The sequence below is a fragment of the Halichoerus grypus genome, chromosome 6 (genome assembly GCF_964656455.1).
Source record: "Halichoerus grypus chromosome 6, mHalGry1.hap1.1, whole genome shotgun sequence".
Classification (NCBI taxonomy): domain Eukaryota; kingdom Metazoa; phylum Chordata; class Mammalia; order Carnivora; family Phocidae; genus Halichoerus; species Halichoerus grypus.
Genome location: NC_135717.1, coordinates 43,682,994 through 43,709,092, shown reverse-complemented (window position 1 = coordinate 43,709,092; position 26,099 = coordinate 43,682,994). Strand labels below are relative to the sequence as shown.

The following is a 26,099-nucleotide window of genomic DNA, read 5'->3' as shown; positions in this document are numbered from 1 at the left end:
GGGTCAGGCCCTCAGTGTAGACGTGTGAGGTCATGGCTGGCTGTGCCCCTTCCGCCCACCCCCAGCCAGGCCTGCCCGGGACAGTAAGGGCTCAGGGTGGGGGGCTGGGGGTGGGGCTGGAAGTGGCACATTCCTGTGGGAATCTGTCGAATTTTTAAAATCTTTTCATTTATACCCAGCTAGCGACTATACTCTGTACCCATTTTCCACACAAAATCCCAAGGACTTCCAGAATCTCCTGTCTGTGTATTTGGATGCAGCCTTTTTCCCATGCTTGCGGGAACTAGATTTCTGGTACGTAATGATTAATTAATTTAGACTTTAGTATTAGAGTCATTATCATTGTGTAATTACTTACCGTTATTTAGGCAGGAAGGATGGCGACTAGAACATGAGAATCCGAAGGACCCCCAGACACCCTTGACCTTTAAAGGAGTCGTCTTTAATGAAATGAAGGGAGTATTTGTGAGTTTTTTTTTCCTTTTTAAAACTGTTCCAGTGATCTTTCTGTGTAAAATATCGGGATGTAAAAGGGTCTGGAAGACAGTGGACGTTCTCTTATATCATTTGATGCACTTCTCCTGTGGGACTTGTTGAACTAGCCGGGGGACAGTGCAGTGAGCACCAGCCGTAGGGCAATAGAGGACCACGCTCCCGATTTCCTAGGGCCCTTGTGGCAGCAAGCAGCTCTCGAGCTGTGGGGTGGGACCCCTGGTTTGTGGTCTGCAGGAGGTCTGTCAGATGAAAGCTGCATGACAGTGATAAGAACTTGTCTTTTTTTCTCATTCGGGAGTTTCCCCAAGCCTGCATTACATGTTTTGTAATAGTTTATAGGATACAGAAGCAGATAGAGTCTAGCTGTCTCTCATTAAGCCAGACATTAAGGAGATTTGCAAAATGTGCAAAACAGTGCTATTTTTCTCAGTAATATTTCTGCTTCGTTCTGAGAAAGTTTCCAAAAAAATATTTGATAACATGTACTGATGGGTTAAGATAATGCGTGAATAAGTAACCTTTTAAAATGTCTCAGCTTTAATTTCTAACACAGAAAAATTATGTGTACACACACACTCTTGTGTAATCAGGAAACCCACATCATCAAAAGGTCTTTGGGGTCCTCATTGATTTTTAGGAGTATGAAGGATCTTGAGACTGGGCAGTTTGAGAACCTCTCCTTTGGGCCCATCCTCCCAGCCCCTCTGACTTTGGAGTCCTGCTCTGACAAATGGGACTACTTGATTCGGGCCTCATTTCTTCCAGTACCTTCTGGAAACTCAAGTTACAGTCACAGCTCTTGCTCCGGAAGCCAATGGGACCCCTTCCTGCAGCTCATGGGCAGGGACCCTTGTGCATCTTTCCTTGGTTCGCACGTCCCTCCCTTGGCCCTCAGCTGTGCCTTTGCTGGTGGCCCATGCACACTGCAGAGTGTTTTTTCTTTTCTTGCAAGACCCCTGATCTTTGGGTCCTGTGTGGAGATTGTGAATGAGTTGCATGCTTTGTTAGGATCTGCATGGACCGCCTTGTTTACCACTGCGACAGTTTGAATTGCTCCCAGAATGTGATTAATTTGCTGCATTGTAACATAACACTGGGTGTTATTTTTCACACACACATATATTTTTTTTAAATTTGAAGACAGACAACGAGAAGATATTCTCACAGCACCTTCAGAACCGACTCCTGCCTGACCACACGTACTCGGTGATCTCCGGGGGCCATCCGTTGTGCATCCCAGACCTCACGTGGGAGCAGCTTAAACAGTTCCATGCTACCCATTACCACCCCAGTAATGCTAGGTAATTTCATTTTTATAGTTTAATTAATGGTGGGTTGATTAAGAGTAGACTCATTTGCATACACTAAATGACATGGCTTCTCTCACATTTGGCAAAGAATTGTTTGTGAAGAACTGTATAAATTTAGAGGATTCTTCGCTTAATGGATTGCCTCTCTTTTGTGGATGCTCATTCTGAACGTCTACAGCAAGAATTTACGTGCCCAGCATGATGGTGACACCACCTCGTGAAGGAGGAGCCATATGCTGTCACGCTCCCTCCCTGTGCCTCAGCTTTCTGATGTTTAACACGGGAATGTGGGCTGCTGTCCCCTCCTGAGGCTGACCCGGGACCCGGAGAGCTTGCAGCCCCTTGCCAGGGAAGTGCTCCCGAAATGGTGGTTGCCCTTCACTAAACCTGGGATACTTGCTTTGTAACCCAATTGCTTGTTTCAGATGTTAATAGTAGTAAAACACCAGTATGTGTATTTATAAATCAAACACTGATGGAAAATCAAATTTTCAAGATTACTTTAAATGTAAAAGAATTTAAATTTTGGTTATGAAAACTTTCAAGCATACAGAAAAATATAGAGCCTAGAATAATGAACTTTATACACATACCACATAATATTCTTTGTCAACATATTTTAAAGGAGATTATAGTCATCATGATGGTTTACCTCTAATATTTAAATTTATGACCCTGAAACATAAAGATATTTTGGGACATAATACTATATTCACATTTAACAAACACTTGCGTGAAAGCACCTACTACTTATTCCAAATCCAGATTTTCCGCTAGTACCCAAAATATATGTTTGAGCCAAATGAGGCCCATATATTCTGTGTAAAGCTCTATTTTTCTCCCTGTAGACACAGGCCATCTGCTGGGTTGGTTTGCTGGCAACTTTGATTTATTTACTTATTTTTTTTATGCTCAAATTGTTTCAGCTGTGTCCCAGGGGAATTCCTTTAAGCTCGTCTTATGTCTTCTTAGTTTTCAGTAACTAGTTTCTGTGCCCCCCAAATCCAGGCTCCTTCTGCTCCAGATCTGTAGCTACTTCTTTCTCCAAGGAGTCCTCCAACCAAGTGGAGATAGGCATTTAGAGTGTCTCCCTGGACGCCAGGGATGCTACTTGTTATTGGAGTGCCACTCTAAACCATTGAGCGGACATTTTTAAAGGATCTTTAAGATATTAGCTCCCAAAGTCAGATGTGTTTATTTTATTGGGATATAATTGACATATAGCATTGTATTAGCCTTAGGTGTACAGCAAAATGATTTGGGTCATGTATATACTGTGAATTGATCACCACAATAAATCCAGGTAACACTATCACTGCACATAGTTACAAATGGTTTTTTCTTATGATGAGAACTGTTAAGATCTGTTCTCTTCGCAACTTTTAAATATAAGATGCACTATTGTTAACTACAGTCAGCATGCTGTACATTATGTCCCCATGACTTACTCATCTTACAACTGGAACCTTGGACCCCTTCTACAGATTTCATCCACCCCCTGCCTTGGCAACCACCAATCTGTTTTCTGTATCTATGAGTCTTAGCTCAGACAACAGCGTATTAAAAGAAAAAGAAATCAACTGGGTCATTGTACCCTTTTTCCCCTGGATGAATAAATGTGTTGTCTTAAAAACATGTAATCTGAAATTTGTAGCCTAAGATTGAATTTTGTGAAGTTCTTAATTTGTCAGTGGTAGATGGATTACTATCTTCCTGTAGCTAAGACCATCAAATATTTTAACATATCAGTTACTTTGTTTTTGAAACACCTTTATAGTGCATTTAAAATAAAGAGCAACTTTTGGCAGATTTACACTTAATTAATCACTTTTGCATGATTTGTATTTTTTATAAAAAGGATCAAAGCCTCTATTTGGTCTTTGTAGTCAAAGTAAGTGAACAGAAGGACACCTGGGTGGCTCAGTCAGTTTAAGTGTCTGCCTCTGACTCAGGTCGTGGTCCCAAGGTCCTGGCATCGAGCCCAACATTGGGCACCCTGCTCAGCGAGGAATCTCCTTGAGGATTTCCTTTCCCTCTGCCCCCCCTCCCCCCGGAGTGCACTCTCACTCTCAAATCTTAAAAAAAAGGGAACAGAATGTATTTCTATACAAACTTCATTTCAATATGGGAACAGTTTTATTATTAGGTGCTATGTATGTGTACCTTCTATTTTTTTTTTTTTTTAAAGATTTTATTCACTTATTAGAGAGTGAGAGAGAGAACACTGGCAGGGTGGGGAAGGGCAGAGCGAGAAGCAGACTCCCCGCTGAGCAGGACACCTGATGTGGGGCTTGATCCCAGGACCCCGAGATGATGACCTGAGCCAAAGTCAAATGCTTAACCACCTGAGCCACCTAGGTGCCCCAGCATACCTTCCATTTTTAAGTTTTATTGTAATTCTACTGTAGTTAACATACAGTGTTATATTAGTTTCAGGTGTAAAGTATCTTCATTCAGCACTTCCATATATTATTCAGGGCTCATCAAGATTCCCCATCACCTATTTCCCCCGTTGTCCCCACCACCTTCCCTCTGGTAACCATCAGTGTGTTCTCTAGAGTTAAGATTGTTTTTTTCAGTTTGTCTCTTTTTTTTTTTCCCTTTGTTCATTTGTTTTCCTAAATTCCACATGAGTGAAATCATACGGTATTTGTCTTTCTCTAACTTATTTCACTTAGCATAATACTCTCTAGCTTCATCTATGTCAGAGCAAATGGCAAGATTTCATTCTTTTTTATGGCTGAGTAATATTCCATTGTACATATATACCGTATCTTCTTTATCGAATCATCTGTAGATGGACACTTGGACTGTTTCTATATCTTGGCTATTGTAAATAATGCTGCAATAAACACGGGTATGTACACAGTGGCTGCACCAGCTTGCATTCCCACCAACAGTGTAAGAAGGTTCCCCTTTCTCCACATCCTCGCCAACATCTGTTGTTTCTTGTGTTGTTGATTTTAGCCATTCTGACACGTGTGAGGTGGTATCTCATTGTGGTTTTGATTTGTATTTCCATGATGATCAGTGATGTTGAACATCTTTTCATGTGTGTGTTGGCCATCTGGATGTCTTCTTTGGAGAACTGTCTGTTTATGTCTTCTGCCTGTTTTTTAATTGGATTACTTGGGGTTCTTTGGTGTTGAGTTGTAGAAGTTCTTTATTTAGGATATTCACCCTTTATCAGAGATGTCATTTACAAATATCTTCTCCCATTCTTTTTCCACATTGAGTATGATGTTAGCTGTGGGTTTTTCATATATGGCTTTTATTATGTTGAGGTGTCTTAGTTTTGTTGACTGTTTCCTTTACTGTGCAGAAGTTTTTTATTTTGGTATAGTCCCAGGAGTTTAATTTTCCTTTTATTTCCCTTGCCTCAAGTGACCTATCTAGAAAGAAGTTGTTACAGCCAATGTCAGATGGATTTCTGCCTGTGCTCTCTTCTAGGATTTTTATGTTTCAGGCCTGACATTTCAATCCTAAGTCCAATTTATTTTTGTGTATGGTTTAAGAAAGTGGTCCACTATCATTCTTTTGCATGTTGCTGTTCAGTTTTCCCAACGCCATTTATTAAAGATACTGTCTTTTTCCCATTGTATATTCTTTCCTGCTGTGTTGAAGATTAATTGACCATATGATCATGGGTTCATTTCTGGGTTTTCTATTTTGTTCCATTGATTTATGTGTCTTTTTGTACCAGTACCATACTATTTTGATTACTAAAGCTTCATAGTATATCTTGAAATTTTGGTATTGTGGCTTTGTTCTTATTCAACATTGCTTTGGCTATTGGGGTTCTTTTGTGGTTCAATACAAATTTTAGGTTTGTTTGTTCTAGTTCTGTGGAAAATGCTGTTGGTATTTTGATAGGGATTGCATTAAATCTGTAGATTACTTTGGGTAGTTTTAACAATATTGGTTCTTCCAACCTATGAGCATAGAATAGCTTTCCATTTGTGTCATCTTCGATTTCTTTCATCAGTGTTTTATAGTTTTCAGTGTACGGGTCTTTCATCTCTTTGATTAAGTATATTCCTAGGTATTTTTTTTTATTTTTGGTGCAATTGTGAATAGGATTGTTTTCTTAATTTCTCTTTCAGCTACTTCATTATTAGTGTATAGAAATGCAACAGATTTCTGTATGTTGATTTGTATCCTGCAATCTTAACTGAATTAATTCAGTTCTAGTACTTTTTTGGTGGAGTCTTTAGGGTTTTCTATATATAATGCCATCTACAGATAGTGAAAGTTTTAGTTCTTCCTTACCAACTTGGATGCCTTTTATTCCTTTTTCTTGTCTGAGTGCTGTGGCCAGGACTTCCAGTACTATGTTGAATAAAAGTGGTAAGAGTGGACATTCCTTTCGTGTTCCTGACCAATGGGAAAAGCTCTCAGTTTTTCCCCATTGAGTATGATGTTAGCTGTGGCTTTTTCATATATGGCTTTTATTATGTTGACGTGTTTCCTTTAAACCTACTTTGTTGAGGGTTTTTATCATGAATGGATGTTGTACTTTGTCAGATGCTTTTTATGCATCTTTTGAAATGATCGTAAGGTTTTTATCCTTTCTCTTATTGATGCAATGTAGCATGTTGATTCACTTGTGCATATTGAACCATCTTTGCATCCTGGGAATACATCCCACTTGATCACGGTGAATGATTTTTTAAGTATATTGTTAGATTCAGATTGTTAATGTTTTGTTGAGGATTTTTGTATCTATGTTCATCAGAGATGATGGCTGTAGTTCTCTTTGTGTGTGGGGGGGGTCTTTATCTGGTTATGGTATCAGGGTAATGCTGGCCTCATAGAATGAATTTGGAAGTTTTCCTTCCTCTTCTATTTTTTGGAAAAGTTTGAGAAGAATAGGTATTAACTCTGCTTTAAATGTTTCATAGAATTCACCTGTGAGGCCGATTGGTCCTGGACTTTTGTTTATTGGGAGTTTTTTGATTACTGATTCAATTTTGTTTCTGCTTATGGGTCTGTTCAAATGTTCTCTTTCTTCCTGATTCAGTTTTGGTAGTTTATATGATTCTAGGAATGTATCCATTTCTTCTAGGTTGTCCAGTTTGTTGGCATATAGTTTTTCATGATATCCTTTTATAAATGTTTGTATTTCTGTGGTGTTGGTGGTTATTTCTCCTCTTTCATTAGTGTTTTTGTGTATTTGGGTCCTCTTCCCCCCCCTTTTTTTTTTCCCATGAGCCTGGCTAGAGGTTTATCAATTTTGTTGATCTTTTCAAAGAACCAGCTCCTGGTTTCATCTATTCTATTTTTTTTAATTTCTGTATCACTTACTTGTGCTCTCATCTTAATTATTTCCTTCCTTCTGCGGGTTTGGAGCTTTCCTTGTTATTTTTCTAGCTCGTTTTAGGTGTAAGGTTAGGTTGCTTGAGGTTTACCTTCTTGAGGTAGGCCTGTATTGCAATAAACTTCCCTCTTAAAAACATTTGCTGAATCCCAAAGATTTTGGACTGTTGTGTTTTCATTTTCATTTGTTTCCATGTATTTTTTAATTTCCTCTTTGATTTCTTGGTTGACCCATTCATTGTGTAGTAGCGTGTTATTTAATCTCTACGTATTTGTGGTCTTTCCAGATTTTTTCTTATAATTGATTTCTAATTTCATAGTGTTGTGGTCAGAAAAGATGCATGGTATGACTTTGATCTTTCTGAATTTGTGGAGACCTGTTTTGTGGCCTAACATGTAATCTATTCTGGAAAATGTTCTACATGCACTTGAAAAGAATGTGTATTCTGTTTTAGGGTGGAATGTTCTGAATGTATCTGTTAAGTCCATCTGGTCCATGTGTCATTCAAAGCCATTGTTTCTTTGTTGATTTCCTGTTTAGATGATCTGTCCAATGATGTAAATGGGGTGTTAAAATCCCCTATTATTATTGTATTATTGATTAGTTCCTTTATATTTGTTATTAACTTTTATATATTTGGGTGCTCTGTGTTGAGTTCATAAGTATTTGTAATTGTTGTATCTTCCTGTTGGATTGATCCCTTTATGATTATATAGTGTCCTTCTTTGTCTCTTGTCGCAGTTTTTGTTTTAAAGTTTATTTCATCCAGTGTAAATATTGCTAAGCCAGCTTTCTTTTCACTTCTGTTTGCATGAGAAATGTTTTCCATCCCTTCCCTTTCAGTCTGCAGGTGTCTTTAGGTCTGAGGTGAGTCTCTTGTAGGCAGCATATGGATAGGTCTTGTGTTTTGTTTTTTTATCAGTCACCCTGTGTGTTTTGATTGGAGCATTTAGTCCATTTACATTCAAAGTAGTTATTGATACGTATGTACTTATTGCCATTTTGTTACTTGTTTTAGGGTTATTTTTCTGGTTTTTCTCTCTCCCTTGCTCTCTTCTTTTGCCATAAATTTTTTAGTGCCATACTTAAATTATTTTCTGTGTTTTTTCTTTTTTTTTCTTCATATCTGTTACTGGGTTTTGATATGTGGTTACCATTAGGTTTGTATATAACCTCTTCTGCGCATAGCAGTCTCTATTTAGTTGATGGTTGCTTAAATTTGACCCCGTTCTTTACTCCCCGCTGCCCATGTTTTAGGTTATAGTGTCATACTTTACATCCTTTTATGTTGAGAGACCCTTAATTGATTTTTACAGATATACTTATTTTTACTGCTTTTGTGTGTCCTCCTTTTTTTACTCTTTTTTTTTTTTTTTTCTCCTTTTTTTACTCTTACTAATGGTCTTCCCTTTCCACTTAGAGTCCCCATTAACATTTCTTGTAGGGCTTTTTTACTGGTCATAAACTTATTTAACTTTTGTTTGTCTGAGAAGCTCTTCATCTCACCTTCTATTCTGAATGACAGCTTTCTGGATACAGGGTTCTTGGCTGCAGATTTTTCCCATTCAGCACTTTGATATGTCATGCCACTCTTTCAGGCCTGCAGTGTTTCTGTTGAAAAACCCACTAATAGCCTCCTTGGGTTTCCCTTTTACATAACTTTCTTTTTTTTCTGCTTTTATAATTCTCTTTATCACTGATTTTTGCCATTTTAATTACTGTGTGTCTTGATGTAGACCTCACTGGGTTGATTTTTTGTGGGGCGTTGGACTCTCTTTGCCTTCTGTATCTGGATGTCTGTTAACTTGCCCAGATTAGGGGAGTTTTCAGTTGTTATTTCTTCACATAAATTTTCTATCCTCTTTTCTCTGGAATCCATATAATGCAAATGTTATTATGCAAGTCTTGTAATTTTGCATAATTTTTTTTCTGTCACCTGCTCAGCTTGATTAATTTCCATTGTTCTGTCGTCCAGGTTGCTGATTCGTTCTGCTTCCTGCAGTCTGCAATTTGTTCTGTCCGGTGTATCTTTAATTTCAGTTACTGTGTTCTTCATCTCTCATTGGTTCTGTTTTATCTCTTTATGGGTCTTCTGCTCTTTTCTTGAGTCCAGTGAGTATCTTTATGATCATCACTTTAAATTCTCTGTCAGGTATATGACGTATCTCTGTTGTGCTTAGGTCTCTTGCTCTGGTTTTGTCCTGTGTTTCCATTTCGACCTTACTCCTCTATCCCCTCATTTGTCTGGCTCTCAGCGTCTGTTTCTGTGCGTCAGGAAGGTCAGCCGTTTCCCCTGCTCTTGAGTGTAGTGGGCAGTGTGCAGTTTTCACAAGGTGGCGCTGGTCCTCTGCCAGAGGAGAAGCACTGCCACCGGGGAGACTGGAGTCTGGTGGGGCAATCTGCAAAGTGCACATGCTCAGGGCATGCCGTTCTAACAAGGGGTGTGTGTGTGTGTCCTCAGCTGGAGGTGACCGGCCGCCACCACCACCAGGACCGAGGCCCTGCAGAATGTGTGTTTTGGGAGAGACATGGTTTTGGCCAGGGTGCCCTGGTCCTCTGTGGGAGGGGACCCACAGCCCTGGGACTGAGGCAGGCCTGGCTGCAGGGGGGAGGCATGGAAGCAGGTGAGGTCATGAGTGCTGGTTGGTTCCCGCGGGTGGCCGCCCTTCTGCTGAGGTGCAGGGTTGGGAAGTGGTGCCTGCCAGCTCCTCTGTTGCTGGAGGAGTCTCCCATGACCTTGTCCCTCTGGGACACTCTGAGGTAGTAAACCACTCTCCTTGCTTTATGCCCCTGCCTTTTTCAAACTGCTGATTCTGTGCTGTATCTCCACTGGCTGTTCACTGTGCTCTGCAGGGACTCAGTTTCCCAGCACCCTCCAGGTTCTCCCAGAACGGAGCCTGCTGATTTTTTTTTTTTTAAAGATTTTCTTTATTTATTCATGAGAGACAGAGGGAGTCTGAGGCAGAGGGAGAAGCAGGCTCCCCACAGAGCAGGGAGCCCGATGTGGGACTCAATCTCAGGGATCATGACCTGAGCCGAAGGCAGTCTCTTAACCAACTGAACCACCCAGGCACCCGAGCCTGCTGATTTTTAAAGTTGCAGGTTTAAATCCCACTGGTTGTAAGAACTCATGAAATTCAGCCCCTCTGGTCTTCAAAGCCAAATGTTAAGGGGACTCATGTTCTATGTGGGCTCCCTGGTGTGACCCTCTGCTTCCCGCCTGCGGGTCCCTTCCTCCAGCAGACAGTCCCATGGTCTGTTTAGCTCCCTCAGCAACTCTGCCGTTCCCACCCTCTCCAGTGTGGTCTCTTCTCTACGTTTAGTTGTGGAGTTTGTTCTGCTGGTGTTTGGGTTGTTTTCCGGATTATTTACCCTGATGGAACTTTTACCTAGTTGTATCTGTGGGATGAGGTGAGTTTAGTTTCCTACTCTGTGTACCTTCCATTTTCTACAAAAAGGCATCTCTGTTGATTTCTCATCTTTTAAACTAAGATAGACTAATATATTCTCTGAACGTTTCAGGTTCTTCACTTATGGCAATTTTCCATTAGAACAGCATCTGAAACAAATTCACGAAGAAGCCCTGAGTAAATTTGAGAAAATTGAGCCAAACACTGCAGTGCCGGCTCAGAAGCCTTGGGATAAGCCAGTAAGTGCCCCATCCAGAGAGTAGGCGGTGTTTTTACCTACTAAATACACTGACGTGAAGAGTCAGACTGTGTATCAGTAATAAGATTTTCAAATGTTGTGGCCTCTGACTTGAATGTAAGAGCTTCTTTACCCTAAGGCATGGTTACTTGTTTGAAAAAGAAAATTTAGCAAAGAGCATCTCTTGGACCCCTTTATACCTATATGGGTAACTTACTCTATTTAAACCCAGTCATTCGTACTCTGCACCTACTTAAAGCATCACGTCGTTTTACAGAGAGAATTCCATATAACATGTGGCCCGGACTCACTGGCTGCAGGTTCCTCTAAACAAACAACCGTCGGGGTCAGCTTCCTCTTACCAGAGTAAGTGTCCGTTGTGAAGTGGGACAAGCGCAGCTTAGACGGGTTGGAGGCGAACTCTCCACATTAAATGGCTCAATGGTGAGGATTTAGGAGTTGAGCAGCTGTTGGATGGCAGGGAAGATGCTAACAACATCTGGGGTGGTTTGGGGGTAATTGCCTTTAGTAGCTACCCAGAAAAAAAAGTAACTTCTTACCGCATTTTAAAGCTTATTTCTGGGGAGAAAACAGGCTCGGACATCAGTTGTTAACATTTCTGGGGGTGGGATGCCATTGAGCATGAGGCGAGCACAGTGAACACTGGCTTCAAAACAATGTACCACCCATGGAGCTCTGTCATCGTAGAGACGTGGTCGGCTGCGGGCATGTGGGCAGGCAGGTGTCCTCAGCTGTGCGGCGGCAGGCTTGGCTGCCCTTGGTGGCCGTGCTGCTCGACCGACTGCCCCATCTCCTCACTGTTCTTGTCTGTGTGGACAGCGCACTTGTAATTGAGATGACACAGGTCAGAGTCCTTGGTGCGCTGTGATGGGATGACATTTGATATGCAGCCAAGTCAACTTCATGGTTCGGGACTCCAAAATAGTCTAGTTTATGAGAGCTTTACAAACTAAAAAACAGTTTACTCTCTTTTATCCATATAACTTAAAAGTTAAAATGCAAGCATTTGTAGAACATCTGCTTCTTTGGAAATAAAAGTGTTGATTTAGTAGTGATTTTAATGATTTTGAAAATATTTATGAGGGCCAACAGTTTCCCTTTTTCTCTCCCCCTCTACCCCCCACCCTCCCCGTTTTTAAATGAAGCATCACTGATACGTTTGAAGCCTTCACGTTAAACCTTCTGTCTTCACTCTTGATCAGTGGACCCAACTCCCCCTTCTACAAAGCCTTAATTGAATCTGGACTTGGCACAGATTTTTCTCCTGATGTTGGGTAAGTTTCATTATCCGATCAGATCAGTGGTGTTTGCATTTGGGGCCAGTTTTGACATTTGACAGTATCTAGACACGTTTTTGGTGCTCACAACCCCGGGGGGGGAGGGGGAGGTTATTGGCATCTGCTGGGAGGAGTGAGGGATGGAGAATGTTCGATATCCCACAGTCATAGGATGGTTCCACTGCTGCCCCAGCACAGAACTGTGCATGAGAACACTAGTCCAGTACAGCTGTTTTCTATCCCCTGGAGGGCACATTTGGGAAAAGAAAAAAGAAAGATAGCTTGACCAAGATCTCAGAATGGTGTACGGCTGCCCACTTTCAACGCCAGGTTGAAATATTTTTTCAAATCTTAAGATTTTGTAAAGCTCACCCATTTCATTTCTAGATTTAATTTTGCCATAACTCTAAAGTTTAACTCCTCATAACTCCTCAGTTATATCTGAGGACTGCTTCAGTGGGCTTTTTTCTTGGAAGACTTGGGAGGTTGGAGTGTCCATAGTTCTGTTCTCCAGAGTATTGGATCTCTTAAGTTGTCGGAATTCTGCCGTGTGACCCACTTGTGTATTGTAGATACAACGGCTACACACGGGAGGCCTACTTCAGCGTGGGCCTGCAGGGGATCGCGGAGCAGGACACCCATGCCGTTCGGGACATCATTGACAGGACAATCGAGGAAGTCATCGAGTGCGTGTGGCTTGCACTCTGCAGTCCCAACACCGTCCTCACACTCTCCTCACACTCTCCTCACACCATCCTCACACTGTCCTCACAGTGTCCTCACACTCTCCTCACATCGTCCTCACAGTGTCTTCACACCGTCCTCACAGTGTCCTCACACCCTCCTCACACCATCCTCATACGTTCCTCACACCGTCCTCACAGTGTCCTCACACTCTTCTCACACGGTCCTCACACCGTCCTCACACCATCCTCACACCTTCCTCACACCGTCCTCACAGTATCCACACACCATCCTCAGTGTCCTCACACCGTCCTCACACTGTCTTCACACTCCTCACACTCCTCACAGTGTCCTCACACCGTCCTCACACCTTCCTCACACCATCCTCACAGTGTCCTCACACTCTCCTCACACTGTCCTCAGTGTCCACACACCATCCTCAGTGTCCTCACACCGTCTTCACACTCCTCACACTCTCCTCACACTGTCCTCACACCATCTTCACACCTTCTTCATATCTTCCTCACACTGTCTTCACACCATCCTCACACCTTCCTCACACTGTCCTCACAGTGTCCTCACACTCTCCTCACACTGTCCTCACAGTGTCCACACACCATCCTCACAGTGTCCTCACACTGTCCTCACACCGTCTTCACACTCCTCACACTCTTCCTCACAGTCCTCACACCATCCTCACAGTGTCCTCACACTCTCCTCACACCGTCCTCACAGTGTCCACACACCATCCGCACACCGTCCTCACAGTGTCCTCACACCGTCCTCACACCATCCTCACACTGTCCTCACACTCGTCTCACACTGTCCAAGGAGGGAGCCTACCTCCTCCTGTGTTTGGCTGTCTCTTTACCTCATAAAATACACATTGGTTCACTTAGAATAGTTTAAAGACTCTCTGCTGCCTTGTCGCATGGGTATTGATTGTCTTTTTAACATCTCTTTTCTCTGTTTCTTTAGGAAGGGATTTGAAGAGGACCGAATTGAGGCTCTCCTTCATAAAATTGAAATACAAATGAAGCATCAGTCTGTCAGCTTTGGACTCACCCTGACGTCCGTATGTAATTTCTCCTCTATCTTCTTCTGTTTCTACTTTGTTTTTACTGTTGTGATCAGTGGGTACTTGACAGCGCTGGAAACAGGTGAATATTCATAGCACCATTCATTTGAACCGTGAAAGTTGTGCTGTTTTGGATATGATACAAATTTAATTTAGTTTTATAATACATTGTGTCTTTTTACAAGCATTATTGGCTTTCTGATACCTTTTTTTTAAGTCATTTGTTTTAGAGAGCGAGAAAGAGCATACATGGGAAGGATGGACAGTTAGAGGGAGAGAGAATTCTAAGCAGGCTCCACACCCAGTGCAGAACGCAACGTAGGACTCGATCTCACAACCCTGAGATCATAACCTGAGTCAAAACCGACAGTCGGACGCTCAACTGACTGAGCCACCCAGGCATCCCTCCTGAAAATTTTAGAACTTGTCCTTCACTTTATTAGAGAAAAAACACATTTAAAATTTTCCTAACCAAAAAATGACTTAATTTTTCTTACAATCATTGTGGTATTTTTAAATACAGAAACTGAGATCTTAATAAAATGTTACGTTTGATGTAGAGTTCGTAGTGTAATGTGCATGTGGATGTTACGTTCTTGGTTGCAGTACATCGCCTCCTGCTGGAATCATGATGGGGACCCTGTGGAGCTCCTGAAGCTGGGGAGTCAGGTGGCTCGATTCAGACAGTGCCTCAAGGAAAATCCACAGTTTTTGCAAGAAAAAGTAAAACAGTATTTTAAAGTAAGGAAATTGGAGAATTTATGTTATGAATAAGTAACGTAATTTCTTAACTATTAATTAGTGCTCATATTAACAAATTTAGTTCATTCTGATGCAATTTGGCTTTTTATATGAATACATGAGTTTGTCTTTTATATATGAAGATATTATTCATATGTATTAATTAACAAAAACATCTGTAGGCACTTTTGTTCTGTTTTGTTGAGAGGTTATACTATCCACTCAATTTTTTGGAAGGTTTTGATAAGAATTGTTCACTTGTCATTAAAAGATTAGTGGAATTCACCCATGAAAAAATACATTCCTGGGATTTCTTCATTGGGAGTGTTTTACTTTTTTTTTTTTTTGTCTTAATTACTGATTCAGTGTCTTCATGAGTTCCTGATCTCTTCAGAGTTTTCTATTTCTTCACCCTTCAGTCTTGGAAGGTGGTGTGGTTTTAGGAGTTTGTTCATCTAGGTTGTCCAGGTTGCCGTACAGTTCTTCCAAGTATTCCCTTGTGCTTATTTCTGTACTATCCGTGCTATTGTGCCTTTTTCCACGTCTGAGTTTAGTCGAGTCTCCCTTTTTTTTAGTGTATCTGAAGGTTTGGCGCTTTTGTTGATCTGTTTGAAAAAGTCTGATCTGTGATCTAATTTTTATGGTTTTCTTTGTTCTGCTAGCTTTGGCTTGATCTCACTTTTCTCTTTAGTGAGGATGTGAAGATAGGTTACTCATGGGTCTTTGTTTTTAATGTATGAGTTAACTGTGTACATGTCACTCTTCACGCTGGTTTTGTGGGGTCCTGCAGTTTTCAGTATGTTCTGTTCATAGCCTCATTTGTCTCCCGGTATTTTCTAAGATCCCCTATTACTTACTCTTTAACCTACTGGTTGTTTAACAATGTGTTGTGTCACTTGCATGTATTTGTTGGTTTTCCAGCTTTCCTTCTACGGGCATTCCTTGGAGACAGCACATGTATGGTTCCTGAGCACAGTCATAAAGCGAATATTGCAATAAAGCAAGTCAAATGAATGTTTTGGTTTCCCTTTGCAGAGGAAAGTTGTGTTTACACTACATTGTAGTCTGTTAAGCATGCAATAGCATTATGTCTAAAAAAAGTAACATACATATCTTAGTTAAAAAATACTGCTAAAAAATGCCAGTCATCTGAGCTTTCAGTGAGTCATAATCTTTGCTGGTGGCGGGTCTTCCCTCGATGTTGATGGCTGCTGACTGATGAGGGTGGTGGCTGCTGAAGCTGGGCATGGCTGTGGCAATTCCTTAAAATAAAACACCGATGAAGTTTGCCACAGCGACTGACTCTTCCTTTCACGAATGATTTCTCTGTAGCAGGTGGTGCTGTTTGATAGCATTTTGCCCACAGTAGAACTTCTTTCAAAATTGGAGTCAGTCCTCTCAAACCCTGCCACTGCTTTATCAACTGAGTTCATGTAATATTTTAAAGAATTTTTATTTATTTTAGAGAGAGAGCAGGAGGGAGAGGCAGAAGGAGAGTGAGAGAGAACCCCAAGCAGACTAACTGCTGAGCATGGAGCCCAACGTGGGGCTCGATCCCACGACCCTGAGACCACAACCCAATTACTGGATCGTAAATAAGGTGGTTCCATTTTTTTTTTTTTTTTTAAAGATTTTATTTATTTAATTGAGAGAGCACAAGCAGGGGGAAGGGCAGGAGAGGGAGAAGCAGACTCCCCGCTGAGTGGGAGCCCAATATGGGGCTTGATCCCAGGACCCTGAGATCATGACCTGAGTTCAGGGCAGATGCTTAACTGACTGAGCCACCGAGGCACCCCATTTTAATTTTTGAGGAACCTCCATACTATTTTCCAGAGTGGCTGCACCAGTTTGCATTCCCACCAACAGCATAAGAAAGTTCCCCTTTCTCCACATCCTTGCCAACACTTGTTACTTGTGTTGTAAATTTTAGCCATTCTGACAGGTGTGAGGTGGTATCTCGTGGTTTTGATTTGTTTTTCCCTGATGATGAGTGATGTTGAGCATCTTTTCATGTGTCTGTTGGCCATGTGTATGTCTTTGGAGAAATGTCTGTTCATGGTTATTATGCCAGTACCATACTGTTTTAATTATTGCAGCTTTGTAATATAGCTTGAAGTCTGGAGTTGTGATGCCTCCTGTTTTGTTTTTCAAGATTGCTTTGGCTATTCAGGGTCTTTTCTGGTTCCATACAAATTTTTGTATTGTTCATTCTACTTCTTTGAAAAATGCTTTTGGTATTTTGACAGGGATTGTATTAAATAAACAGATTGCTTTCGTTAGTATTGACATTTTAACAATATTAATTCTTCCAATCCATGACCATGGAATGAATGTCTTTCCATTTCTTGCATCATCTTGAATTCTTTTTATCCGTGTTTATAGTTTTCAGACTATAGGTCTTTCACCTCTTAAGTTTGTTTCTAGATATTTTACTGTTTTTGGTGCATTTGTAAGTGGTATAGTTTTCTTACTTTCTTTTTCTGTGGCTTCATTATAAGTGTAAAGGAATGCAGTAGATTTCTGTACATTGATTTGGTATCCTGCAACTTTGCTGAATTAACTTATCAGTTCTAGAGTTTTTTTGGGTAGTCTTTAGGCTTCTCTGTACATGGTATCATGTCATCTGCAAATAGAATTTTACTTCCTCCTTACCAATTTGGATGCCTTTTATTTCTTTTTGTTGTCTAATTGCCATGGCTAGGAGTTCCAGTACTATGTTGAATAAAAGTAGTGAGAGCAGACCTCTTTGTCTTGCTTCTGACCTTAGGGGAAAAGCTCTCAATTTTTCACCATTGAGTATGATGTTGGCTGTAGGTTTTTCATATAAAGCCTTTATTATGTTGAGGTATGTTCCCTCCAAGTCTACTTTGCAGAGGGTTTTATCATGAAATGGATGTTGTGCTTTGTCAAGTGCTTTTTTTTTTTTACATCTACTGAAATGATCGTGTGGTTTTTCTCTTTTTTTTTTTTTTTTTTTTTTAACTGATGTGACATATCATGTTGATAGTTTTGCAAATGTTGAACCACCCTTGCATCTTGGAATAAATTCCACTTGCTTGTGTTGTATGATGTTTTTAATGTGTTGTTGGATTTGGTTTGCTAATAATTTGTCGAGAATTTGTGCATCTAAATTCATCAGAGATACTGGCCTGTAGTTCTCTTTTGTTGTGGTGTCTTTATAAGGTTTTGGTATCAGGGTGATACTGGCTTTATGAAATGAATTTGGAAGTTTTCGTTCCTCGTCTATGTGTTGAAATAGTTTGAGAAGAACAGGTACTTACTGTTCCTTAAATGTTTGGTAGAATTGGCCTGTGAAGCCATCTGGTCCTGGACTTTTGCTTGTTGGGAGATTGTTGATTACTGCTTCCATTTCATTGCTAGTAATTGGTCTGTTAAAATTTTCTAATTCTTTCTCTTTTAACTTTTGGGAGGTTATATGCTTCTAGGAATGCATCCATTTCTTCTAAGTTGTTGAATTTGTTGGCATGCAGGTATTCCTAATATTCTGTGACAATTGTATTTCTGTGGTGGTGGTGTTACTTCTCCTCTCTCATTAGTGATTTTGTTTATTTGGGTACTCTTTCTTTTTTTTGATGAGCCTGGCAAGAGGTTTATCAATTTTGCTGATCTTTTCAAAGAACTAGCTCCTGGTTTCATTGATCTTTTTAAGTTTCTGTATCATTTATTTCTGGTCTAATCTTCATTATTTCCTTCCTTCTGCTGAATTTGGGTTTTGTTCTTTTTCTGGCTCCTTTAGGTGTAAGGTTGGGTGTTTATTTGAGAATTTTCTTACTTGAGATAGGCCTATATTGCTAGAAACTTCCCTCTTAGAATTGCTTTTGCTGCCTCCCAATGATTTTGAACTATTGTGTTTTCATTTTCATTTGTTTCCATGCATTTTTTTATTCCTTTATTTCCTGGTTGACCTATTTATTGTGGAGCTGCATGTTACCTAACCTCCGTGTGTTTGTACTCTTTCTGGATTTTTTTCTTGTGATTGAGTTCTAGTTTCATAGTATTATGATCAGAAAAGATGCATGTCAGGTGCTTTTTCTGCATCTCTTGAATTGATCATATGATTTTTATCCTTTCTGTTATTGATGTGATGTATCATGTTGATTGCTTTGCAAATACTAAGCCACCCTTGGATTCCTGGAGTAAATCCCACTTGATTGTGATGTATGATTTTTTTTTTTTTTTAGCTTGTTGACACTTGTTTTATGCCCTAATATGTGATCTGTTCTGGAGAATGTTCCTTGTGCACTTGAAAAGAATGTGTGTGCTGCTGTTTGAGGATGGAGTGTCCAAACATGTTAAATCGTCTGGTCCAGTGAGTCATTCAGAACCACTATTTCCTTGCTGATTTCCTGTTTTGATGATCTGTTCATTGATGATGTGGGATGTTAACATCTCCTGCTATTGTATTACTATCAGTTCCTTTATATTATTTTTTAAAATTTATTTATTTGTCAGATTGAGAAAGCGAGAGAGAGAGCACAAGCAGGGGGAGCAACAGAGGCAGAGGGAGAAGCAGGCTCCCCACTGAGCAGGGAGCCCGATGTGGAACTAGATCCCAGGACCCTGGGATCATGACCTGAGCTGAAGGCAGATGCTTAATCAACTGAACTACCCAGGCGTCCCAGTTCCTTTATATTATTAACTGTATTATGTATGGATTTGGGTGCATAAATATTTACAACGTTATGACTTCTTGTTGGATTGTACCCTTTATTATGATATAGTGCCCTTCTTTGCCTCTTGTTACAGTCTTTGTTTTAAAATCTGTTTTACATAATGTAAGTATTGCTTACCCTGGCTTTATTTTCACTCCATATACATGATAAATGTTTTTCCATCCCTTCACTTTCAATTTGCAGGTGTCTTTAAGTCTGAAAGGAGTCTCTTGTAGGCAGCATATAGGTGGGTCTTGTTTCTTTATCCATTCCATCACCCCGTGTCTTTTGATTGGAGCGTTTAGTCCATTTATATTCAAAGTAATTATTGATAGGTATGTACTTACTGCCATTTTGTTTCTTGTTTAGTGGTTGTTTGTTTAGATTTTCTCTGCTCCTTTCTTCTTGCTTTCATAATTTGTTGGCTTTCTTTAGTGATATACTTGAATTCCTTTCTCTTTATTTTTTGCATATCTATTCCTGGTTTTTGATTTGTGGTTACCATTAGGTTTGTATATAACATCCGCATATAGCAGTCTATATTAAGTTGCTGGCCACTTAAATTTGAACACATTCTTTACCTCTCTCTCCCTAAGTATGTGGTGTTGTATTTTACATCCTTTTATTTTATGAATCCCTTGACTGATTTTTGCAGAAATACTTATTTTTACTGCTTTTGTGTTTTTTACTTTTCATGATCTCACTTATGGTCTTTCCTTTCCACTCAGGGTCCCCTTTAATATTTCTTGTACGGCTAGTTTAGTGGTCCTGAGCTCTTACAGTTTTTGTTTGTTTCAGAAACTCTTTAGGTCTCCTATTCTGAATGATAGCTTTGCTGGATAGTGTATTCTTGGCTGCATGTTTTTCCCTTTCAGCACTTTGAATATGTCATACCACTTCCTTTGGGCCTGTTCCTGCTAAAAAATTCACTCATAGCCTTAAGGGCTTCCCTTGTATGTAACGTCTTCTTTTTTCTTGCTGCTTTTGAGATTTTTTTCTTTATCAGTATTGCCATTTTAATTACTGTTTGTCTTGGTGTGGACCTCCTCGGGTTGAACTTTTGGGGTGATCTCTGTGCCTCCTGGATCTGTCATCTGTTCCCCCACCCCAGATTAGGAAAGTTTTCAGCTATTAGTTCTTCAAATAAATATTCTCTCCCCTTTTCTGTCTCTCCTTTTAGGATCCCTGTAATGCGAATGTTATTCTGCTTGATGGGAATCAGAATTCGCTAAGACTATTCTCAATCTGCATAATTTTTTCCCTCTCATGTGTTCAGCTTGGTTACTTTCCATTTCTCTGTCTTCCAGGTCACTAATTCGTTCCTCTGCTTCATCTAGCCTATTTATTCCATCAGTTGTATTTTTTATTTTATTTATTGTGTTCTTCATCTCTTATTGGTTCTTTTTTCTCTCTCTGTGAAGGGTCTCACTGAGGTCCTCCACTCTTTTCTTTAGTCCAGTGAGTATTTTTATGATCATTACTTTAAATTCTCAGTCAGGCATATTACTTAAATCTTTTCACTTTAGGTCTCTTGGTGTGGTTTGGTCCTTTCATTTGGGACATATTCCTCCATCTCCTCATTTTGTCAACTCTCTGTGTGTTTCTTTGTGTTAAGAAAGTCAGCTATTTCTCCTGCTCTTAACCGTAGTGGCCTTATGAAGAAGAGGTCCTGGCGTGCCCTGCAGTGCAGTGTCCCCTGTTCCCCAGGGCCTGGAGCTTCAGGGAATGTCCTCCTATGTGTGTTGCATGTGCCTTGCTGTTGAGTCCTGGCCTCTTTTTTCCTTGAGTCCAGCTTTGTCTCGAGGCTCTCTTTGCCTGTTGTGGGCACTGTTTGTTTCCCAGCAGGGGTGGGGCGCGTTTTAACTAGGTGTCCAGTGGTTTGCTTGTGAAGTGGAGCCCTGCCCCCACTGCCACTAGAACTGAGTTCCCTCAAAACACATGCATCAGAGATGTGGTGTTGGCAGGGTTTGTGCCAGGCTTCTGGGGGAGGGAGCCCACAGCGCCAGGACTGAGACAAGTGCTACTGGGAAGGACAGATCCACCGAAGCATGGTGGAGGTGAGGCTTGGTGCCAGTTAAGTAAGGCGTGTCAGTGTGGTCCTGGTTCCCACAGATGGCCATTGTTTATGTGGGGGGTGGGAGAGGAAAGTGGTGCCAACCAGCTCCCTTGTTCCTGCAGGGAACTCTCCTTGATCCCTGTCTCTCTGGGCCATGCTCTGAGATGAGCAAATCACTGTCCCTCCTGCCTGCCCCTGGCAGTTCTCATACTGCTGGTTCCATGCTAGATCTGCACAGCTGTTTGAAGTGCTGTCTCTTTAAGGGCAGGATTCCATTTCCTAACACCCTCTGATGCTGATGTTTTAGATTCCAGACTCTGTGTCCCACTGGGTGTAAGAACTCAATGTTCAGCCCCTCTTGTTTTTACAGGCAGATGTTATGGGGATTCATTTTCCCCACTGGTGGGCTTCCCAGTGTGAAAGTCTGTTTTTCACCCTTCTCTGCATCACCTGCTCCCTCCCTGCCGTGGACAGCCATGGTTTGTTTCTCTCCCAAACTGCGTCTTTGCCCTTCTTACCTTCTCTGATGTGACCTCTTCTGTACTTGGAGAGGAGTTTGTTCTGCCAGTCTTCAGGTTCTTCTCTGGGTTATTTACGTTGATGGGAGTGTTTCTAGTTGTGTCTGGGATGCGGTGAGCTGAGGGTCCCTCCATCGCCGTCTTTCCAGCCAACCTAAGTGTCTGTTTTTGTGTCAGTACCATACTGTTCTGATGACTACGGCTTTGTAGTACAGCTTGAGATCTGGGATTATGATACGTCCAGCTTTGTTCTTCCTTTTCAAGATTGCTTTGGGCATTCTAGGTGTTTTATGATTCCTTATAAATCTTAGGATGATTTGTTCTTGTTCTGAGAAAAATGCTGTTGGTATTTTGATAGGGATTGCATTGAATCTGTGGATTGCTTTGTAGTATAGGCTTTTAACAATATGAATTCTTCCAGTCCGTGAACGCGGTAGATCCTTCCATATATGTTGTCTTCAATTTCCTTCGTCAGTGTTTCATAGTTTTCAGAGCACAGGTCTTTTGCCTTTTTGGTTAAGTTTATTCCTGGGTATTTTATTCTTTTTGGTGCAATTGTATGTGAAACTGTTTCCTTAATTTTTCTTTCTGCTACTTTTTTATTGATGTATAGAAATACAGCCAATTTCTGTGTATTAATTTTACTGAATTCATTTATTCTAGTAGTTGTTTTGGTGGAGCCTAGGGTTTTCTATGTTTAGTGTCTATGAAGAGCAGCTCTGTTGTGCTTTATGTCATCTACAAATAGTGAAGTTTTACTTCTTCCTTATCAATTTAGATGCCTTTTTATTTCTTGTCTGGTGGCTGCAGCTAGGACTTCCAGTACTGTGTTGAATAAAAGTGGTGAGATCAGACATTCCTGTCTCATTCTTGATCTTAGAGCAAAAGCTCTCAGGTTTTCACCATTGAATATGATGCCAGCTATTGGTTTGCCATATGTGGCCTTTGTATGTTCAGATATGTTCCCTCTAATCCCACTTTGTTGACAGTTTTTATCATGAACAGATGTTGAATTTTTGTCAAATGCTTTTTCTGCATCTGTTGGCAAATGATTGTGTTAATGTTATTGCTGAATGTGGTTTGCTGATGGTAATTTGTTGGAGATTTTTATCAGGGATATGGCCTTTCGTTTTCTTTTTTGTAGTGTCTTCAGTTTTGGTATCAGGGTAATGCTGACCTCATAGAATGTATTTGGAAGCTTTCCTTCCTTTCTGGTTTTTTTTTGGAGTAGTTTGAGGAACTTAGTTGTTAACTCTTTAAATGTTTGGTAGAATTCACCTGAGAAGCCATCTGGTACCTTGACTTTTGTTTGTTGAGAATACAAGAACAATCACCTGAGTGTGTGGATATTTTGGTTGTTTTTATGATGGATTCTTTTGACATTTGCTCATTTGTTTACATTTGCTTTAGGGCATTTGTACTTGGTGTGTATGCCCTGGTAGACTGTCATGAATGTGGTAGAACTTACAAGGCTTTACCACAGGGGTTGGACTGTAGTGTCTATGAAGAGCAGCTCTGTTGTGCTTTATGCCATTATGGACACGGGGCATAGGTTTGGCACTTGACCTGCCATCTCTGTTACTCCAAGGTACTTAATATAAAGTTTATACTATAGTCTGGTTCTCTTTCCTCCCTGTAGTAGTACAAATAGATGAGCAGAGCGTGTGTGTGTGCACGCACGCTCGTACACATGTTGAAATGAATGAGAGAAGCACAGTAAATCTAACGTTTTTACATTAGGTGGACATTTAATTCGTCCTCATAATTTATGAAATGCTGAATGAAGAATTTAGTTCTAATCTTTGAGAAGTTAATACTCTAAAGACGATTAGATAAAGATTACATTATTTTATTCTGTTATTTTTGACTTAGACTAAAGTCAAAGATTTATAATGTAAAACATGCACAAGTAAGGTATAAAGAAAATGTTGAATGTCGGTACGTTTCGGGTTTAGGCATAGTACCCGTAACAGTAAGCATCCTAATAGTGAGAACCCCAGCATGTGTGAATGACAGTTACTTTGTGGTGGCCGGGGTGTCCTGTGCCTCAGGGGCTTTCTACAGGACCACCTTTGAGGGATGCTCTGTTATCGCTATTCAAAACGTGCGGGCTCCTCCTGCCCCAGAGTGCGGTACTGGAGGCTCGTCAGCATGCTGGGCTCCAGTGAGATCTTGCTTCAGCTTGGCCTTTGTTGCTGTACCTGTTGCAGAATAATCCACACAAGCTGACTTTGTCAATGACACCCGATGACAAGTATCCCGAGAAGCAAGCATGGATGGAGACAGAAAAACTAAAGCAAAAGGTCGACTCTCTTTCCCCAAAAGACAAGCAGCAGATCTATGAAAAAGGTCAGATGTTTAATTTTGTCCTAACTCCCTAGCCTTCACCCGAACCCAGTGAACTTTATAAAATGAGTGGATAGTTGGAGGCAAGTATCATTTCAACTAACAAATATTTATTGGGCACCAACGAAGGTCAACGTTGGATGTGATGGCTTTATCCCCAGTACGATTGCCCTCATTCTAAGGAGACCGATCCTGTAGTTCAGCAGGAAAGGCAAGAGTCGTAGGAAAGAGGCACACTAGTCCCCCCCCGATCTGCACCTTCTCAGTCCCCAGTTTCAGTTACCCGTGGTCACCCGCGGTCTGCAGGCAGATGGCACTCCTTCTGCTCTGTTGTCAGAAGGTCAGTGGTGCCTCCTGCGCCGCAGTGCCTGCGTCCCCACCTCACTTCACCTCCCCACGGAGGCATTATGTCACCTCCGTTTGTCACAACAAGAGACTTTTTGAAAGATTCTATTTATCAGAGAGAGAGAGAGAGAGCGTGCACGAGCTGGGGGAGGGGCAGAGGGAGAAGCAGACTCCCCGCGGAGCAGGGAGCCCAATGTGGGGCTCGATCCCAGGACCCTGAGATCATGACCTGAGCCGAAGGCAGACGCCTACCCGACCGAGCCACCCAGGCACCCCACAACAAGAGATTTTGAGAGCGAGACAGAGACCATGTTCACGTAACTTTACGACAATTTATTGTTGTCAGTTTCTGTGTTATCATTAGCTGTTACTCTTGCTGTGCCAAATTTTTAAGTTGAACTCCCAAATTTTTAAGTTGAACTCGATTATAGGTAAGTATGTATAGGGTTTGGTACTATGCATGTAGTTTCAGGCATTCACTGGGGTGTTGGGAACATGCTCCCCACAGATAAGGGGGGGATTACTGTAGCTGCATAAGGTTTATTCAATTACAAATTTTATAAGTACTTGCTATTTACCAGGGGCTCTAATATGCCACTAAAGTATATGTTATGTTGTGATCCATAGTGAATTGCCAAGTGAGCACTGCATACAGTATGATTTTGAGTTCAGAAGAGGCAGGTCTCAGTGAAGGACATAGGCCTCGTGCTGGTCATGAGGCCCTGCTCAGGTCCGGGTGGTGCAGGTGTGGGTGAAAACTGAGTCAGTTACATAATTCCTTATTGTCTAAACACACGGACTGTTAGGCCCAGTGGTCTGCTCCAGAGTATTTGCCCAAGAGAAATGAAAGTGTCCACACAAATTTGAAAGAACCCACATTTCCATCAACATGGTATATCCATACTGTGAAATACTACTCAGCCATAAAGAGGGGCAAAATGCTGATACACTCAATATTGATGAATCTCAAAAGCATTGTGCTAAGTGAAATTAGCAGGCACAAAAAATACCTACTCAGTGAGTCCATTTATATGAAACTGTAGAAATGATAAAACTCTACTAACAGAAGGCAAGTGAGCGCAGGGGGTCACCTGCAGGGAGCCAGGAAGGAACTTTCTGGGGGATGGAAATGTTCTCTATCGTGATGTGATGATTACATTACTTATTGTATTGGTTAGAACTCATTGAATTACATCTTTAGAACTGTGGATTTTGTCATATGTAAATGATACATTAAAATCTACCAAAGTAGGTATACAGGACACACAGACACCACCTACCCCACCAAAGTGGTAGTTGGCTGGGATTACGTGAGGGATTTATCAGGTTTGTCAGGTGGTAGAGTTGGCTTTAGATAGGAAGTAAGTAATGCTAAATTTCAGATGACTTAATCTCGTCAAGGCAGAGTTAATTTCAGCGTGTAACCTCTTACTCTCTATCTCAGAGTTCCTGTTTTGCATACAGCTATTCTAAGCTCTTCATACATTTAATAGCTGATCGTGAGTAACGTAATTGCATAATAATCACTTCTGTTGCGGGAGTGCCAGTGGACAAGTCCCATCTTCCTTTTCTAAATTGAGATATTGATTG

General features: G+C 41.0%; 1 protein-coding gene across 3 annotated transcripts in view; it reads left to right on the top strand.

The window, feature by feature from the left end:
• PITRM1 (pitrilysin metallopeptidase 1) overlaps positions 1–26,099 on the top strand; it is a 44,343-nt gene that overhangs the window by 5,872 nt on the left and 12,372 nt on the right. For all 3 annotated transcript variants that reach the window (XM_078075083.1, XM_036088804.2, XM_036088805.2), the window contains exons 5-14: positions 180–294; positions 369–465; positions 1,636–1,796; positions 10,645–10,771; positions 11,048–11,136; positions 11,937–12,065; positions 12,641–12,754; positions 13,731–13,827; positions 14,437–14,571; positions 24,029–24,167. In XM_078075083.1, coding sequence (XP_077931209.1) covers positions 180–294; positions 369–465; positions 1,636–1,796; positions 10,645–10,771; positions 11,048–11,136; positions 11,937–12,065; positions 12,641–12,754; positions 13,731–13,827; positions 14,437–14,571; positions 24,029–24,167 — 1,203 coding nt within the window. The remainder of the gene's footprint in view (positions 1–179; positions 295–368; positions 466–1,635; positions 1,797–10,644; positions 10,772–11,047; positions 11,137–11,936; positions 12,066–12,640; positions 12,755–13,730; positions 13,828–14,436; positions 14,572–24,028; positions 24,168–26,099) is intronic.